At 47.7% G+C, this 20,229-nt stretch overlaps 1 protein-coding gene across 50 annotated transcripts in view; it reads right to left on the bottom strand.

Moving 5' to 3' along the window:
- SORBS1 (sorbin and SH3 domain containing 1) overlaps positions 1–20,229 on the bottom strand; it is a 238,682-nt gene that overhangs the window by 19,799 nt on the left and 198,654 nt on the right. For 36 of the 50 annotated variants that reach the window (XM_059900779.1, XM_059900787.1, XM_059900790.1 and 33 more), the window contains 7 exons: positions 17,656–17,741; positions 14,482–14,649; positions 10,478–10,524; positions 6,080–6,194; positions 5,812–5,937; positions 4,137–4,331; positions 1,734–2,507 (listed from right to left, as the gene is read on the bottom strand). In XM_059900779.1, coding sequence (XP_059756762.1) covers positions 1,734–2,507; positions 4,137–4,331; positions 5,812–5,937; positions 6,080–6,194; positions 10,478–10,524; positions 14,482–14,649; positions 17,656–17,741 — 1,511 coding nt within the window. Of the gene's footprint in view, positions 1–1,733; positions 2,508–4,136; positions 4,332–5,811; positions 5,938–6,079; positions 6,195–10,477; positions 10,525–14,481; positions 14,650–17,655; positions 17,742–18,400; positions 19,865–20,229 lie in introns of all 50 variants that reach the window. The other 14 variants (XM_059900805.1, XM_059900824.1, XM_059900826.1 and 11 more) reach the window with 2 other exon arrangements.

Genomic DNA, 20,229 nt, shown 5'->3' with positions numbered 1-20,229 from the left:
CGACGTAGAACATTTACAGAATTGTTCCTGTGTTGAGACATTCACTTCTTTTCAACCAGCCACTTCACCCCCTCTCCCCCAGCGAACTATTCTTTCCTGGACGGGACACACCCTCCTTCCCTCACAGAACACCCCTTCCAGGAGCACCTGCTCCCGGGCCAGGTAAAACCCTCCCCAGGTATTCTATTTCCTCAGCCCCCCCCACAATCCACTTCAGGGAGCCTTCCCACATGCCAGGCACCACACCCACCTCATTTAACCCTTACACTGCCCTGTGAGGGAGGGACAAGTTCCACTCCTACTTTGCATAGGAGAAAACCAGTGGGGAGGCTAAGCCTGATTATTTATCATTATCCCACACTGCCCTTCCCCGCAGCGATGATGCCCCACTCCCCGCCACAGGTTGGGGCTGCAGGTCTGGCCTCACCTGTGCTTTAGGCCGCTGGGCTCCTGCAGCCTCCAAGCCCACCTCTACTGCTGCGTCCGCCACTCTCACTGAAACGTAAGGCTCCTCAAGGGCAGGGATGAGATAACCCCTGTATCCTGCCCAGAGGCTGGTGTCTACAGGCCTTGAATCAATTATGTGTTGAGTGAGTAAATGACACTTAAAAGGGAAACTGGGATTGCAGGTCTGCGGATCAAGCATAGTCTATCATGGGCATCGTGCACAGTAGATAATAAATGATTCGGAGACATCTTCAAGAATTCTATCTGGTTCGAAAAACATTCTAGAATGTTCTCAGTTCCAGAAGCAGCTCTCCATCACCCAAAGCGGATAGCTTCCATTGGTAAAGTGCTGACATGTTCCGTTCCCAGCCCCTGTGCTTAGCACTTTACATGCATCACTTCGTGGAATCCTCTCAACCAGACTATGAGGTAGGTGTTATCTCCATTTTATGGATGAGGAAACTGAAGCCCAGAGAGGGGAAGTAACTCACTCCCAAGTCACTAGACAGTAGAGGTGAGCAGGCATTCAAACCTGGCTGCTTTAGAGAAGCTGCCAAAACCTCTGACTTTTGGGGTAGTAAACAACATAGCCAAAATTAGAACCATGATCTAACTGCCAAGTTCATCTCCCCCTGCCCCCAAATTTTCAGCCCTCAAAACATCCTAGGGCCGCCCTGGTCCAAACCCCCAAATCCTGATAGCTGACCTGGAGAGAAAATGGGACAGTCACCTAAAAACCTGGCCTGCCATTCAAGGAGCCCAGCACTGGGCCCCTCCCTCCAGAACCAAAATGCATTTGCTCTTCAGTGAACAAGTCAGCTCCCACACAAACACGAGACAGGACGAAGACCTGACGGGGCTGAGCGCTGGCAGGCAGAGCACCATGGGTTATGGAAACGAAGCGTGTCGCACACAAAACCAAATCACACGGAGCCAAACCAAAGCCTGGTGTTCTCAGCTGTGTTGGGGCAGACCAAGGATCATCTCCCAGGCACGACTGGGCCGGGAGGAAGGCCTTCCTTCTCGTGGGCTTTTGCACCAGGCCAGGAGGTACCCAACGTGGGGGTCGCTCCTGAATCACCTTGAGAGGCCAGGATACAGACTGTCCTTTGCCTCCACTGTCCCAGCCCTGACACCTTAATGGATGACCCCTCCGTTCCCTCCTGGTTCATATTTTTGTTCCCCAAAAAGCAAACAGCTCTCACGGGCGTCCACTCAGCCAGGGGTGAGCCCACCCTGCTGCTGGCCAAGACACCCGGGCACACGTGGTCATGCTGCAGGCCTACCTCGCTCGCACCAGTCCGAGCGGCCTTCCTCTCGGCCGGCTCGCCACCTCTCTGCCGCTCTGAGGGCTCAGCCTCCCTTCCCGGGAAAGGGCTACCCCGGGGCTGGCGGGGCCGGCTCTCCTCTGGGGTGTGGAGCTCTGGGAGTCTCTGTTCGGTGCTCAGACACCTGACCACGTCTGACGGTCTCAGGCAGCTCTTCTTAGAGATGGCGGGTCCACCCGGGCATCTCTCACCTGCCTCCCTGTCTGCTTTCCTCTCACGTGCTCCACTTCCTTCTCGCCACGGCTGCGGCTCACCCTGGCTGCTAAAGGCGTCGCTAAGCTCCGAGATGACCCTGTCCGAACGCCCAAGCCTCGGCTGGGAGAAGCTATCCTTGAGGACCCCTGGAGGTGGCACGTGGGCACCACCATCTCCGCTGGCGTGGAGGGAGGTCTGGGCACCGGGTGCCAGGGAGCAGGCTTTGTGCGGGGGAGGCAGGGCCAGCGGGGAGATTGCCGAGCGTGGGGTGGCCCGGGCCGACCAGCTCGAACGGGGGAGGCTGAGGGTAAGGGAGGAGCTGGGCCTCGCCCACAAGGCCAGGGGTTCAGGGCTATAGACAGAAGCCTCTGGCAGAGGAGGCAAGGGTGGGGTCAGGGCCAGAGGCCGCCTGCTCGGGACTCCTACGGTCAGCGAGATCCACTCAGAGGTGACAGCGTGCATCTCAGGGGACAGGGCTCGGCGGGCGTGGGGCAGAGATGAGGGGGCTGGCATGATGAGCTTGCTGTGACCGGGAAACTTCAAAAGAAAAGGAGAGAGAGGAAAACAAAAGAAAGAAGCAAAAGGCACAAGTGTCAGCACAGAGAAGAAAAGAGAAAAATAATCACAAGGGATATATGGAGAGGAATGAAATGGAGAGGAAGAGCAGGACACTCTGGTGTCCGAAAAGGAAATCATCTGGTTAGGCTGGGAGAGAAACTGGGATGTGGGTGCATGTGTGTGGATGCGTGGGTGTGTGCAGGCGGGGGGAGGATGGAGAAGCACGCAGTATGGAGATGGGAGAAAGGGTCCCATCAGGGCAGGAACAGACGGTGCCGGCTGGTCTGCGGAATCAGACTTGTAAAGGGACACACTGGAAGCTCCCCACCTCACCCCACCCAACTGCCTCTGCCAATGCAGCTTTGACCCAGAGCCATGAGGAGAAAAAGGTGGCCTGGTTGAACCACTGTGCTGTATACCTGAGACTAATATAATATTGTATGTCAACTAGACTTCAATAAAAAAATGTTTAAAAAGGCCTGCCACTGCTCTGACCCTTCTTGGGCTTTTTTTATTCTCTCTAGGGGGGCTCAGCAGAGAGCCTTCTAGAGAGGAGTATGAGTAGTGTAGTCATCTTGTTTTATAGCTGTGCTTGGCCACTACAGTCAAGCGAAAAATCTAGTTGAGTTCCCCATGCTATGACGAAGCAGAATGCCCTGAGCCTGGCTCACACCCTCTCCTCGAGAGACCAAAGGATCTGGATCTCGCTGTGCAGGAAGCCCTGGGTCAGCCCGTCTCATGCTTTCTGCCAAGAACCATCTCCTGGGGGTCAGCAATGGCAGGTGGGAGATGAGGAAATGATTAGAAGATGAGAGAAAAGAGGCACCGTCCAAGTGTCCCCAGGTCCTGCTCTCATTTCTCTGGCCATAATCCCTGTAACTTACCACTTATAGTCAGTCTATTTCACAAGAAGTCACCCCACTGTGCCTCTCCTGAACCCAAGGTCTGATTTTTTTCTTGGCTTTGGGAAAGTGGGGATGGGTCTGGAATAATTTATATTTTAAAACAAGTTTGTTCACAGTTAATGTTCAGGGAAGCAAAGATCTTATTATGCCTATAAATCTACTTCTTTTCAGCCCAGTATAGACAGAGACACTGTAAGTTCCTTTTCCAACCCGGTTCTTGATTGCAAAGAATACTCTGAATCCAGTCTATATGTCTGAGGATGAGCACATGAAATTCTCTCTGTCAATCTTTGTCTTCTACAGGCCAATCCTGACCAGTAAGATGACTAAGAGAACCATACTGGCCATGGTATGTATGGGACCGTGGTGGTATCCAGACAACCAGCTTCACCCAGGAAGGGATGCTCCCAGAACAGTTTTGGACCAACTGATAATGGCGCTTATTTCTCTCTCCCGAATCATCTTATCCCCAGAGCAATCACCTTAAGCACTTCCTTTTCCCCAAGATAATATTTCTCCCACCAAGTTCTTGAAAAATGCCATTTGTACACATGAAAACAAACCCTGGTGTGTATACTCTGTGCTGCTGCAGATGGTTCTTAATCACAGTGTTGCAGAACCACCCCAGAGGGGCTGTGTGCTATTATTAGCACTGAGGTTTGTCGTGCTGAGTGTGAAAACCAGTGGCGAGAAGCTTAGGTACCTGAGGGCTTGCAGTGGCACTACGACTTGGGGAGGAGGAGAAAGGCAGGTCGATGTAATCCACGGGGTTTTTCACCAATGGCCGTTTGATCACGTCCACATAGGTGATGGGGAAGATGCCTTGCCGGGATGTCCCTGGGATCCTCCCTTCGTACCAGTTCTCGTCCACCTGTCGAAGCAGCGTGATCCTCTCGCCCTGCAAGACACAGAAAGGCAAGACTCCTTGTCCTAGCAGGCCTTGGCACGTCTGAGGCCCCTGCCTGTACCTTGTGCTCTCCTGCATTATTTATTACATTCTTTGTTCAGAAAAACCTTCTTTGCTAGACCTGGATGGAATTAGTTATCACTGGGATGGAGATGTTAACAGCACTAGAGATACCTGGAGGCTGTTAAGCTTGGTCTTTACATATTTTGGTAAAGGAGAAGGTCAGACTCAATCTCTCAAGCTAACAGGCAAATGTAGTACTTTTGACTCATCTAATGCAAAATAGACAGATATCCAATCTTCTTCTCTAAGGTAAAGGTTTTTGGGGTTCTTTTTCTTTTTTTATGTAATTTTTTTTCCTGTATTATTACAGAAAAATTAAAACATAAACATGAGGCAGAAAATAATCATTACCATAATATTATCACTTGGGGGTAACCACTGTTAATATTTTGGTGTAGATAATTCCATGTGAATTAGACTTGCACATACTTTTTTCTTATGAAAACTGGATATGCACTCTATTCCCCTTTCCAACTTGCTTTTTTATACTCAATAACATACAGTGAACCTCCTTCTTTATCAAGAAATAGAATTCTACATTTTTCCTGGCGGTGCACAGCTTAATGGCCCACTGCAGGATGTTCTATTGTATATACATATAATGGTTTAATTATTGGTCTCCTGACGTAGGGCAATTAGGTTGCTTCCAGTGTTTCTCTTTTCTATAAGCTGGCTCATTTTTTCCCAAGGCATAAGCTCACTTCCCTCAATCCTCAGTAAAATTAGTAACTTGAATACCTTCAGCCAGTAGAGAATTTTGGCATGTAAAGAGAGCGTCTGAATTCGTGGGAAGGGCAGTGTCTCTGCACAGCTTAACTCTGTTCAAAATAAGCATGAGCGCCTTGAAGGCAATGATAACACTGTCGTCTCCTGCTCAGTGAGCCCCAACTAGATGCCACGTGTCACACTGGGGGCTTCACTGAGGCTGTTTCATTAAATCCTCTCACAGCGGCTCTGGAAGAGGGCCATTTGTCTTCATTTTACATATGAAAAATCGCAGCTCTGAACAATTACTTAACTCCCCCAAAGCCACACAGCTGATAACCTATGACTCTTGGCTTCAAAGTTTCTCAGACTTCTCCTGGACTTCCTTTTCTCCACATTAATGTTGTACCACCTAGTTACCAACACAGCACTTCTCACATTACTAGGTGCTCGATAAACACTGAATACGGTTTATAAAAGAGGTAGGTCTGTGATTCCAGAAATCATGGCCCTTTCATTAGTGAACTCAGTGTAGGGCTTGTTTTTTTAATACTTCATGGCAGAAATCCTCCAACTGCCCTCAGCGCAATCCTTGATGGGGCACGACAGCCTCACCACAATGGCCACCGCTGCAGTGCCCCATCCCCGCGATGACAGCACCACCCAGCGGGGCCCCCTGGCGTGGAATGAGAGGGCAGCTTACCTTTCTGAAGGACATCTCTACTTGGGTATCACCATTAAAGTTAAACTTGGCAACAGCTTCGCCATATTCCAGAACCTGCACTGGTGCCAGCTTTTTGGGCTGAGCCTTCTCAGCAGGAGGAAGAAGCTGAGAAAGGAAAAAAGAGGCGAAGGAGAATGGAAAAGAGAAGAAAGCAGAGAAATGAAAGGAGGAAACAAAACACACGTTAAGTGAACTGTGCTTTGGGCATGACCAGGCTTTTCCTTAGAAAGAGAAAGAGCCAGAGTACCTCGATGTAGGTGCGGGGGAAGATCCCCACCCGGCCGTGGTGCTCTCCTTCATACCAGTTCTGATCGATCTGCTTATAAATGTACACGACGTCTCCCTTCTGCAGAGGAAGCTCCCTGTGGACAGAGGGTCACAGCATCTTACCAGATGTCCCCAGTGTGTGTAAGATTAAGATGCCCCATGTTTTAGCAAAAGGAGACTTCGAGTGAGGTCAAAGGGGACAAGTTACAGAAGAGGCGGCGCCACATGTGGATGCGAGAACCCCACTATTCAGGAAACTGCAGCATATTTGGCATTTTTCCAGTCTTGTGGGATGAAGGTTAACTTTCAAACTGACAACCACTTGAAAGTGCTCAGACACCTTATTAGTTTGTTGTGGTTTCCTCAATGTATTTTTTGTCAATGCTGTCTTATGCTCAGAATATTTATGCAACACACAGTGATGCACCCAGCAGTCTTAGCTGCTGTTCATTAATGAAAAATGTTTCCTTCTAGATACTTTCACTACCCTCTTCTATGCCCTAGAAATGCATGCCTTCATTACCCATGACATTTAAATTACCCTCAAATTGTGACATACTGATATCCTTTTATCATTCTATCTGTTTAGCCATCCATCCACCACTCATTTCATTACCCATTCATCCATCCATCCATCATCATGCAGTAGAAACACTCTGATATTAGGCAGATCTGGGTTCAAAACCCAGTTATACCACTTACCAGCTCTGGGACCTTGGGCAAGATATTTAATCTCTCTGAGATACTTTCTTTATCTGAAAATAGGAGCTAACTCAGAGTTGTTGGAGAATTCAGCAACAAACTACAAATAAAACACCTAGCATGGTGCCTGTTACATAGTTAACACTCAGTAAATGTTAATTCACTTTCTTTTCAACATGGAAAAGGGATCTTGGAAAGAAAAGTGGATTTTCCTTCAAATGTTCTTCATGCCCCTTTTCAACTTTTCCATATACATCCCTTTGTTTGCCTCAATAATATGTTAACCGCTAACCAGGACTCCATTTTAAAAACTGAGAGAGAAAGATCAATTTTAAGCAACACAAAAACTGTACCTTGAAATTTTCTTGCATTAAAAAAAAAACAAAAAACGGGGCTTCCCTGGTGGCACAGTGGTTAAGAATCTGCCTGCCAATGCAGGGGACACAGGTTCGAGCCCTGGTCCAGGAAGATCCCACATGCCATGGAGCAACTAACCCTGTGCGTCATAACTACTGAGGCTGCGTTCTAGAACCCGCAAGCCACAACTACTGAGCTCTTGTGCCACAACTACTGAAGCCCGCGCGCCTAGAGCCTGTGCTCCGCAACAAGAGAAGCCACTGCAAGGAGAAGCCCACGCACCGCAACGAAGAGTAGCCCCCGCTCACCGCAACTAGAGAAAGCCCACGTGCAGCAACAAAGACCCAATGCCGCCAAAAAAAAAAGAAAAAATGACCTAGATCTTTTCCGTTTGCCTCAAACCAACCGCATGGAAAGACAGGACTCTGACTGCAGTTTGGAGGGGGTGTGCCTGCTTTGCAGTGTGCCAGGAAGTCCCACGGTACGTGAGGGGTGCTGGCTAAACAAAGGGGCACATCTGGAAAACCTCACACAAAGTCAGCACTGTGCTGGATGAGAGAACAAGGCAGCCTGTGTGGGTCTTGCACTGGTAGGCAGATTCTAACCCTAAAGAGGCCTGTGAAGGGGATCTGGGACATTTATCTCTGGAAGAAAGAAGGTCTTTGGCCAAATTCTTGCCATAGCCCTCCCTGGGGGAGTTCTGAATCCTCCCCTCCATTTACTCTCAACTATGGACACACAGATGAGCAGAACCCTCAGAATATCCACCGCTGCTGGGGACCTGCAGGCTCCAAACTCTGCCACCCTAAGTGACTCGCAGGTCACTTAGGCACATGGCAAAGTCTGGTAGTAACAAGGTTTGGGAAACAATAATAATGTGCACTTTAGATCTTTTCTGGAGTGTCACCATGTACATTAGCACAGTGGAAGCTTGGAGAGTCCTGTGGGACAGAAACCTGTTTAACTTGGTTGAAACGAGTGCTCCCACAGAACACTTTTCTGAATAACGTACTATGGAGGAAAACAGAACCCAGTGACTGGAGATGTTTAAAATATTCAAGTCTATGGATCTTTTGTTTTCTCTTTAAAAAGTTTTATTAACTTTTCTTGGGAGGCAACGTGGTACAATGAAAGCACTGGGTCAGGAGGAAGGAGCCCTGTCCCCAGCATGAGCAACGTTGGTAAATGGTGATGAGTTCTGTCTATCTTAGCCTTCTCACCTGTTCTATTTGCGAGGATTTTTAAATGAAATCTAGCTAAATGTAATATCACAGTACCATTCAATGATTACATGGAACTTTCTCAATTCAAAGAAAAAAGAGGGGCTTCCCCGGTGGCGCAGTGGTTGAGAATCTGCCTGCCAATGCAGGGGACACGGGTTCGAGCCCTGGTCTGGGAAGATCCCACATGCCGCGGAGCAGCTACGCCCATGAGCCACAACTACTGAGCCTGCGCGTCTGGAGCCTGTGCTCCGCAACAAGAGAGGCCACGATAGTGAGAGGCCCATGCACCGCGATGAAGAGTGGCCCCCGCTTGCCGCAACTAGAGAAAGCCCTTGCACAGAAACGAAGACCCAACACAGCCAAATAAAATAAAATAAAATAAATTAATTTTAAAAAAAAAGAGGGCTTCCCTGGTGGCGCAGCGGTTGAGAGTCTGCCTGCCAATGCAGGGGACACGGGTTCGAGCCCTGCTCTGGGAGGATCCCACATACCGCGGAGCAACTGGGCCCGTGAGGCACAACTACTGAGCCTGCGCGTCTGGAGCCTGTGCTCCGCAACAAGAGAGGCCGCGACAGTGAGAGGCCCGCGCACCGCGATGAAGAGTGGCCCCCGCTTGCCGCAACTAGAGAAAGCCCTCGCACAGAAACGAGGACCCAACACAGCCAAAAATAAATATAAATAAATAAAAAAAAAAAGAAAAAAAAAAAAAAAAAAAAAGAAAAAAGAGGAAAAGTTACTTCTTGATTAAACTAAAAAATTAATTTACATAAATATATATATATTTTATAACCAGAGGTCTCTGGTTTAAAAAAAAGGAGGGGGACACTTTTGCTACACTATGCAACATATCTTACAAGTATTACCTTGGCTGCCCTGCAAGAGAGGCATTTTTATGCCCATTTTACAGATGAGGAAATTTGAGGTGGAGAGGTTGGTGATTTGCCCATGATCAGAGGCAATAAGTGGCACAGTCGGGATTCAAACCCAGGACTTCCTGACTCTGGAGCCCATAATCAACCCAGCACATGATGCCACCACCTCTCATTAGGTGACAAGCTAAAGCACTGGAGTAATTACAAGCAAAGCCAAATGCACCAGATTTGTGCCTAGTTCTGGAAACAGTAGGCTAGTCACTCATCTTGTGTTGCAGGAGGTCGGAACCACAGCTGAGCAGCCTCCACACAGCATTTCCCAGCGTCCAAGGATGGAGGGCTTTCCTTCCCCTTTCATCACCAGGGCAGCAGGATGGCTGCAGTTCACTGCTGCCAGTGAAAACTCACAGCCCATTTTAATCCATAATTAGATATGAAGTGAGCAAGGTCCTCTAGGAACCCAGTCATCTCTCAAATTTCATTCTACGTAAAGTAGAAAGGTTTTCTGGTCATCTAAATTTAGGTAACATTGGCTAAATCAGCTAATTAGGTTTCTTCATTGAAAAACTTCTAGAGAGCCGTTAATATGTCAATAGCAAAGTCTCTCTTCAAGGAGGGGCAGGAGGTACAGACATAGGATGCAGTGGTTCCCAGACTCATTTCTATGACGGAACACTATTTGAGAAATATTTACCGAGCCAGCACTCTGAGGAACATACTTAGAGAAATGCTGGTCTCCTGTGGGTTCACATGAGCCTTTAATCTCTTGGGATGTTGCAGCAAAACTGGCAAAGTTATCTTTCTAGAGACTGGTTCTGGTTCCTTCCATAGAGAAAGTCGGATCAAGCCACCACTTAATGAAGCAAACTGAGTCCCTACATAGGAGGTGGCAGCACAGAGGTGAGAGCCCAGGCTCTGACACCAGGCTACCTGGATTTGAATCCCGACTCCATCACTGACCATCTTGGGCAAGTTCCTTAACCTTGCAGAACCTTGGTTTCCCCATTACTACAAGGGAAATAACAATAGCACCAACCCCACAGGGTTCCAATGAGGGCTGAATGAGTTAACATACGTAAAGTACTTTGAATGGTGCTTGCACACAGTAAAATGTAAAAACTACTGTTTCTTATTGTTGTTATTTTCTCCCACGCTTCTCTATGAGGGAACTTCTGTGTTTCAAAGAGGCAGTTAAAATAAATGAATATGACTGGTGGCACTTACTTTAGTGTCTGAGCTTTAAAGTCAAACTTGGCTCTGGCAGGTCTCATCTAAACACAGGAAACAATGACAAGTTAAAATCACAATTTATGTATAATGAAAAGGACACACGTTTACAAGTTTCCGGAAAGCAAAGCAGAAAAATCCACCCTAACCAGTTTACTCTGGTGTCAAAATCTGGGCAGAAATCTACCTGTCTGACCTTAGCAGAGCACACTACACGGATGTTCTATCAGCTATGCCACGTGTGAGGATCTCCCTACGGAGGGGCAGATTTGGGGAAGAGATGGTTAGAAAAGTCCTAAAGCGGAAATGCTGGTCCCCAAGGCTGACACCACTATTAAAAAAACAAACAAACAAAAAACCCAGCCAGCAGTCCTGAGACATTCCTTATCTACTGTCTTAGTCTTTGGGGAACATGTTCTCTTTGCCTGACTTAAATTATGACCTGCAAGTAAATGAACCCTGAATGACTTCTCACATCACCTCCAACTCCACATATTCCTCAAGGTCTGTGAAATCATCCAAAAAGCCAGATAAAGCGAGCCCTGAGCTCACGCTCTTCCTTCAAGGCTTCCATTCTTGTTAGGTAGCCCTCTCCTCCTAGACACCCCCAAGCCTGGAAGTCACCCACAGCCCCCATCTCCACTTTCTCATCGAGCCTGTCATGAAGTCACGCCAACCCTCCCTCTGTCCCTTCCACAACCCCACTCAGATCTGACCTCTAGTTCCCACAGGCACAAAGCTTCCTTTGACTTCAGTTCTCTCCACTCTAATCTACTGTCACTCAGGAGCACAAATAACATTCCTCAAATACCTCCATCACATCTCTTCCTTGCTTTGAAGTTGGCCCAGTCTCTCAACTGTCCCTCAGATCAACTCTCAATTCCTGAGGTGGGTTAAGGCCTTTGGGTCATTTCTCCCCACTCATACCTAACTGCCGTTATCTCCTATGACACTTTTCCTGTCCCAGTCAGGCAAATCTACTTGCTGCACCTTGTCTAGACACCCCTTCTCTGTCTGGAATTTCTTCATCTCCAATTCCAACAAAGAGAGCAAAAGGTTCCCTTTTACTTACCATGTTTATTTGTACATCCTTCTTTCCCACCATTAAAAGTGGGGAATTTTTTAAAAAAAAAAGACAGATAGAGGGGAGAAATCATGAGAGCAAGCTGTTTACAGCTGCCAGTATAATGCTGCCCCAGCCATGAGCAGCTCCAACCTTTTCAACTGTTATAACTTTCTGGTATAGGGAAACAATGTGATGAAAATTAAATTACATACTTCCTCTTCAATATTAGAAGGCATGGGCAAAGCAGAGGGGAAAAATGAGAGACTCTATGTGAGGAAAAAAATGGTTTTTAGAAGCTTCATCAAGCTTAGTTTTAGATCCTGATCCCTTAGTGAAATGCCCCATATTTCCAGGTTCCTCAAGCTGGGGTCTTATAGGGATCTTCTTTAAGGCCATGAATTCTCCACAGGAATTTTTTTTAATTGTGCATTTTCATGTGATGTTTCCATCTATCTACCATACATATTAGAAGTCAACTGAATGACGACCTTATAATCAGTGTCACAGATTTCAATGCCTGCCTGTGACCAAAGAGCATAATTCAACAGTTGTAAGCAAATAAGAAAAGAACAAATGTGGAGTTAATGATAAACGACAAGTTCACAAGAGAAGGCCAAATGACCAACGTTTTAAGCACAAAAATTTCAGTGATTCCAATTTAAAAAAGTGGGGGTGGGGGGGGGTGGGGGGGCTGGTTGACAGCCAGCTGTAAAGCTGTATGAACTTTAAAAAAAGTTATACCAAAATAGCACGATATTCACACTCTGAGCAGCAACTGAGTTCAGGCAAAATTATATCAACCATCAATTAAATTAATAAAACCCAACCATTTGATGAATAGCCAGTGGTGCCTCTGTCACTCAAAAGATAGAGACATGAATATTAATCAGTTCTCAATTAAATTTATAATTATTAAATAAAAATTGTATAGGTGTACAGTTTACTATTTAATTTGTAAATTGGCTTAGGTCAACCCAATCGGGTTGGTGAAAATTTTTTTTCAACAAAGGGAATCCATACATTATTCAAGACTGAGAAACACTGATTCCACTGAACTCTTAAGACATATTATATGAGTCATATTGCCTGTACAAAGCATCATCTCCTTCTTCATCTTCCTCCATCCTCCTGAGGCTGAATCTATCTTTTCCTCCTCTGGTTCCCAAGGCATTGTGTTACTTACTACAACAGAGGTAACTGTTCTGAGGGTGCCTCTTCCACTAGACTGCCAGCTTCCCAAAGGCACAGTCTGAGTCTTGTTTCTATCCCCTCACAGGGTCCTGGACAAATTAGTGGTCATCCAAATTCTACTGAATGGTACAGAAGTACATCTACATAGCCTGGTGCACGTGGGACTCATTGGTCTTTATTGTCCCATGTCTGTCAGTCGACATCTAGGGCAGTGATTCTCAAAATGTGGTCTCTGGACTGCTCAGAGATGCAAATTCTCAGGCTCCGCCCCAGAATCAGAAACTTGGTGGATGGGGCCCAGCAACCTGTATTTTAACAAGCATCTAGGGGATTGTGACACACTTAAGTTTGAGAACCTCTGCTCTAGAAGGGAGGCAAGGCAGGTTAGGCAGAGTTTGCCTGCCTCTGTCCATGGTTGTTGTGCCCTGGTTGCATTTCATTTGCATGTATTATCTACATGTGGGGTAGGCAGCCCTAGGGTGCCTTTGCATGTTCCCATCTTCTCCACCACTCACAACCAGGTAGGCCTGGGAATGAGGATAACCCATCACTAGAGCCTGCAGAACAGGGTGGTATTGAGGAGCTGGAACGCTGAGGGCTGGCAGTTGTACTTCACTTGCATCTGAGTAACTCCTGCTAATTTCTGCCTCCTCCTTATTACATTTTATTTTTCTCTATCACCTTAGAGTCTCTTTCCCCTCCCCAGCTTTTCATCTTCTAGTCTGGTTCCCCCTTTTCTCTCTTTGTTACAGTCACCTTCTATTTCTTTAAAAAAGAAAACAAAACCCAAACCATTTGATGAACAGCCAGTGGTGCCTCTGTCACTCAAAAGATAGAGACATGAATATTTAATTGGCTATTACACTGAACGATTATACAACTGTATATACTTTGGTGTCACTGCCCCATTTCCCCAATCCTCCCCAAGCCCCAGACACACAGGCTTCCCTGAAAGGAGCTAATCTTCAGCAGGGCTACTTAAGGATCACGTGGCAAAACAAACGCTGATGCAAGATGCAGCATTTGGCCAGCACAAGAATTTCAATATGTTGACCTTCACGCGGGAGGCCAAGGCCTGGATAAAATCACTTCAAAGGCTTGTACTTCTTTGTTCCTTGTATAATATTAAGTTTCATAATTTCAGCTGAGAAATGTCAAAATTAAGGCAACAAAGGAAATCTCTCTCAGAGAGCTCTTACCCTCCATGGCTTACCCTCACTGCAAAACGGTTTGGCTTTCAAAATTCCTCAGTGAGGCTTCAGCTCTACTGAACACTTCAGTCAATTAAATCATCGTAGGATACCAAGTGGCAGTACTGCATGTAATACAAGTTTCACTAAACCATCTCTTCAAAGAAGAACCTCGTAATTGTCCACACCATAGCTACTAATGCATATGAACTAAGGTATAGGTGTCTAAGCAAAGTGCACAGGCAACACAGTCTCATGATAAAATGCAGATGGAGAAGACCAGACTCATGAAGGCAGCCGATGCTCTAAGGCATGCATTCAGGATGTGCGCCAGCAGATCCCGGTCCCGCAGCCAGGCATGCTTGGACATACAGAGCACAGGACATAATGGGAATCATGTCCACCGACCAGCCAGAGAAGAGCCAAAGCAAGCCTAAGGGAAGCCAGGATGACAGATGCTGTTTGGAGAGGTAATCTGGCCTACAGAGGGCAATGCCGAGGGAAGGCAAATATTGCTTTGGGTCAAGCAGCAGATCGAGGTGACCAAAACAGACCTCTGACCCAGATTTCCTTTTTGCTGTATCGTCTATATTGAGGAGGTCCCCAAAGCGCTCATTAGTGATAAACTGATGGTGCGTCGGAATGACGCCCGTGTGGCGTCGAGCTGCAATATCGGCTTCTTCTTGCTCACGCTTAAGTCGTCTCTGGTCCGCTAAAAGTTTCTGCCATGAAATTGCATAAAATGGGCTGTGAATCATCTGGTCCAGGGTATTGGAAAACTGCCAACAAAAACAACTAAGGAAAAAGGTGCTGGGTCAATAGGGAGGAAACAGATGTTGGAGGGGCTTTATGGCCGCAACTGCAAGGTTCCCGCTGTAACCACCCATGTGCGCTCTGTGTAGGGAGGAGATAGCGCTGCAGGGAGAAACCGGGGAACACTGGGATGTGGGGAATGCTGGGTCCCATACGGTTACGCTGTCTGCAGACTATCTCCCGGCTCAGCCAAAAGCCTCCTGCCTCCTGATACAAGGCGGCCAAGGCCAGGGCATCCAGGGGGTCCGTCCGGAGCATTCACGCGCATGGAGCATGGTGGGAGGCTGCAAGTGCTATCCTTCCCTCGCTCAGGCAGTGATGAGTTCCCATAGTGGGACCAGGGCTGGCTGATTCCTCCTGCTCAAATCAGGCTATTAAAACTGCTGTGGGCTTTTACTGTGTGGTTCTATGGCAAGCAGGTCATCTTTGTGCTTCCTATTCCTGCTACTTTATGCTCAAGAGAGTAGAGATACCCATTTCAGAAAACGTGGCACCCCTTCTCCTAGGCCAGCCAACCCTTCCTCCGAGTACAATTGTTAGGAGGCCTCAGCACACGCACCAAAAGCTATTTATGTGACTGACAGAAGGCATCACTTACCTTGTACTTCCTACTTAACTATTTCTCCCTTAGGTGAAATGAAACGGGGTTTAAGGGAATGAGGTAGACTATAAATATAGGAGATAAACTAAGAATAATGGTACCTGGGTTTAGAAGAAATATTCTCTCCTAAATTAAGGAAATAGTCATCTATTTCTATTTTTAAAGGCCTTTTAAAATAATTAAACAACATTCCATTTAACTAAATGTCCTCACTGCCTACCGAAAGGACCCTATGGAAGAGAATTTTAATGCGTTTTCTTACTCCATACCAATCATACCTTCCTGGGATTAATATTCTTCGCAGGAAAGCATTGATTAGAACTGATCATTCTGAGCATTCTCAATAAAGCATTAGTCTTCTCCCAGCAGGTAATTGAATGCCTTAAGTGACACCTAGCCCCAAAGGATGGTGGGCCCATTTTTCTATTCTTCTCCAGGGTCTACCAGTAATAAAGCAAAAACTCGTCAAATGGCTGTGGGATTTCCAGAGCTCAGGTAAGTTGTGGTAAAGATTAAATGAGAAAAGACGTGAGAAAGTGCTTTGTGAAGCACGGCAGAGCCCTGGTTTCCAGCTCTGCCACTGGTACAAGGTAACTGGCTATGTGGCCCGAGGCAAGCCACTGCCCTGTGGCAGTCCTTTCCTGGATAAAACAAGGGAATTGCCCAGATGACCACTAATGTCCCTTCCAGGACTGACAGGCTCTTGTTTTCTGAAATGCCATTATCATCAATGTTAATAATAAGCCACTTGCATGGAAAAATGCCAGGACTGGCATTCCCTGAGCTGGGACATGTGAGTTGTTTCTGTAGCAATGGGAATGGACAGATGCAAACGGAGCAGAGCTCCCTACCCAGTGTGTGAATCCGACCTCAGCAAATCCATCATTCCCATAGTTGAAACACATAAGTCAAAAAACAGGGATAAAGACCCAAGGACCTGTGAGCCAGCGTTATTCAGGAAACAAGCTGCTCACCCTCTGAACTGCTAAACCAGCAAAGTAAAATCTGCTTCCCATGTGGTAGACAAGAATTCTATCACAAAACCTTCCATGTTGGATGCTAGGGTTTATACTCCTGAAATGGAATGTCACCTTCCCTCATCACAGCAGGCCAGGCTTCGATAGGTAGAATCTTGTATCTCAGTGACAGTGACAAAAAGGAGTCTGCTCTGTGGCCAGATGGACATCCATTGTGAGTTTTTCACCTTGTTATCACAAAGAATTCTGTCCATCAAATGCTTCCTCCTGTTTCTTTTCACAGACAGGCGCAAATGTCTTACTGAGCACTGTCTGTATTGTGCCCGGAGAAGGGCAGAGCTGTGGTTTTATTCGTCCTTTGTCTCTCTAGCTGGCAGCAATGACTGTTACCCTCCAGCTCTCTTCAATGTCAGCCTTACCCTAAATCCTTAAGGAAAATCCCCCTAAGCTCTGAAACCACCTCAACAAAACAGCACAACACAGAAAAAGGGCTTCAGACTTTACAGGGAAAAGGACAGAGTTGTATACACATGAACACCTTCCCTTGCTGCCACCAGGTTCAAAGCAATTCTTCCATCTCTTCATTGCAAGAAAACACTCATCAGAGCTTGTTTAAGCTATAGGACCCTTTCTTCTGGGAATGCAAAGTCTAGAGAACACGCCTCGTAATAACACTTCATCACAACAGCAGCTTGTGATTTTACCCATTTAGCTGATGTGCAGAACTACCTCTTCCTAAATCCCGAGAGAACGCGTTCCTTTCCCGGCCCCGTCAGTCAGATCACTGCAATACAGACATTTCAGTAGCTGCAGGACAAGGTCTATATCCTGAAGTTCTGGGGGAGAGGGGTTATCAACGTTTATTGGGGTATCTCTCTTCTTCTGAGTTAAAGGTAACTTCTTCAAACTGTTTTTATAAAATGTATCATGGGCATTATTCTTTTTCAGTTTCCTCTTTCTCCTACTGCACATTTCTCAATATGAACTGTGCTTTGTGCCAATAGAGGATGGATTTCCCTGGAGAGTAATAAGGCGGGGGTTAGGGGGAAGGACTCTAGGTTCCCCTTAAGAGGCACTGAATGCAGTGGTGGGCAACCTCTTTCTGAACCTCCCAGGCAGATTTGGCATTTGGAACTTAGCACCTTGGGGAAAATCAGTCCTACTCTTCGGAAAAGTGGACTAAAAGAGGAGTGATTGAGCTCATATCATATAAAAAGTCACCTGTGAAAATCCCAATGTTTGCTTCTAACTGCTAGGCCATGTCACCTCCCTGAATGTCTACTTCCTTCATATTTTTATCTGCACAAGAGCTAAGAGATTTCAAAGGGGGCGATTACCTCTTTATCATCATGACGTCTCCGAATAAATTCTTCTGTGGATTCCAAGTAATCAGCTGGTATAAAATGCCTTGGTGATTCTGAATCTTCAAAACAATAAAGTAAAGTTAAAACAGGCAAAGATTTAGTGGGAAACCAGATTGGGAAAAGATTTCACCTTTCATCCATGACAAATATCAAGTTTGTACCGTCGTTGTTTGGTGGTCAGTATTCAAATTCTGAAGGAAAAAAACCCAAATGCCCTCCCTCCCGATTTTTGGATTTACTTGTGAACTAGTTTCATACAAAGAAAACTAATCAGAGGCAAAAGGTGAGCAAAGACAGGACCGTCTTTGAAAAGTGTCCCTATTAAGAGGCGTGCAGGATCTTACAGGGACACACACTGTAGACTCACACACACATACACAGGGCCACCGAGGGAGGCTGCCTCTCAAAAAACCTCAGGGTGAATTGGGATTGGTGTGAACTGCAAGGGGTTCAGGAGTTCAAATGAACAAATTTCTCAGATGAGCTAAACGGCCAATTTTTCTTTCGAAACAGAGTTTGGTGGTTAGTCTAAATGACATGGGGGATCTGTTTTTTAAAGAAGTGCAGCCACTATGAGCTATGATTAATTGCCAAGCAAAACAAACAGAAAACAAAGGACGGACCAGAAAATGAGCACCAAGGGCACACGGGAGGAGGGAACAAAGCAAGCGGAGTGGAGAGGTGGGAGAGGAGACTGGGCAAATACACAGAAGGCCACCTCCGAGGGACGCTCCCAGTTCACTTTGGGGGTTGTTGTTCCTATCCAGGCTGTGGTCTGAGCACGGCAGAGAGTTCCCATTTCTAAAGGCCGTCAGGCAGACCTCCGGGGCCGCGGGTCTCTCCTGAGGGGGCTCTGAGATCCGGCTCAGCCTGGCCATGGTGTGCCGGGAAGACAGGCGTCTGGGAACCAAGGGCCTCCCCCCGGAGGGGGGCTCGTCCTGATGGGGCTGACTGGGGGGGTCTGGCTTCTGGCCCGAGAAGTCCCCGGGACAAAGCTGTCTGGGGGGATGCTGGAAGGGCTTTTTCAACCGAAAAGGGAGGGGGCTCATTAGGTAGATGTTCCTGAGGAGCGTGCCCTTGTCCCCCCTGGGATCCGGGCGCCAGTCGGGCCGCCGGGAGGTCTGCTGCTGCTCGTGCCTACGGATGGTGGTGAAGCGGGTGTAGGAGGCCGGGCAGGTGCCCTTGCACTTGTTGAGGCGGTGTTTGGGGAAGTCTCCGTGAATGCTGCCGCTGCTGCCCTCTCGGCTGTCGCTGGAGACGTTTGAGCAGCGGTCCAGCTCGTCCGAGCAGGCGGAGAGCGGCTCGGAAGGCACGAGGCCCCTGAAGCCCAAGGTGGGGTCCGCCATCCGGCTACACGCCGGGGAGGCATAGATGCCCCCAGCGTTCAGCCCGCCCACCTCCCTGGGCCGGAGCTTGGTTGACGCCAGGAGGGACTCGGCCGAGCGGGCAGAGGTTAGGCCGCTCCGGGCCAGCATGGGCGTGGGGGACTTGCTCAGCCTGCCGGACAGGTCCAGCGACGGCATGGACCGGGACCGCTGAATCAGCTGCTCGAAAGCTGTGATGCGGGAGGAGACGGTGTGCTTGGGGATGTGCTCCGAGCCTTCCTGGCTGGGGCCCAGCTCGCCCCTGGCCAATGCCAGGCCGCTCCTCTCGAAGTGGGAGGCAAGATCCCGCACACTGGAGGAGGAGACGGACCCCAGGAAGAGGCCGGCCCGGTTGATCTGGTGCATATCTCGGTAGAGCATGGTGAACTGCGGGCCAGCCTTCCTCAAGAGTGGGCAGGGCCTCCTGGCACTGGTGCTGTACTCCTGCAGGCTCATGGTGCTGCTCGACCTGCCGTCGTAGTCCCGCCGGGAGCGCACGAGCAGGTTCTCCGCGCTGCCCCCCACTTGCAGGGGGAGGCCTCTTTTGGAATCATTCAGAGGAACCGAGACAAAAAGGTTCTCACAGCTCTGAGCCTTTTCGGATGGCAACAGGACGCTCTTCTGATCCTGCAAAAGAGCGCTGGGAGCAGAGAGCCTGGGTTTGAACTTGGAGGGGAGGATTTCCGAAATGCAGGCTTTCGCAGCGGACAGGGGTTTCTTGTGCTTACACCCGGGGCCTAACACACTGCTAGTGTGAACCGCTCGGCTATGAACTGAAGATGAAGAAATCATGTGAGCATTCCCACCTTTATGATCCACTGGAAAGCATGCAGAATAAAATAAACAGACCCATTAGGTTAAAGCTGAAAGCTGCTACAAAAAAAAAAAAAAAAAAAAAAAAAAGGAGAGGTAACATGCTCATTTGTCATAAGGGGTTTTTTGTTTTTTGTTTTAATTTCCAGTCGATGTCCGGAAGCAAAATAATCTGTGCTGCAAAGCAGGTGCAAAGATGCAAAGAAAAATGGCCACCCTGCTAGAGTTAGGAAAAGCTCAGCTAATTTCTAAGAAAAGGGAATCAGAACAAAAAAGAGAGAGATGCTTCAGGGAGAGCAAGGTTGAGGTTCAAAGGAAGGGAAACTATTCATACCAGAAAGAAAAATGGCCGGTGAGAAACTAGAGGAGG

This window comes from Balaenoptera ricei, chromosome 16 (assembly GCF_028023285.1).
Source record: "Balaenoptera ricei isolate mBalRic1 chromosome 16, mBalRic1.hap2, whole genome shotgun sequence".
Taxonomy (NCBI): Eukaryota; Metazoa; Chordata; class Mammalia; order Artiodactyla; family Balaenopteridae; genus Balaenoptera; species Balaenoptera ricei.
This window is presented reverse-complemented; position numbering and strand designations above follow the sequence as displayed.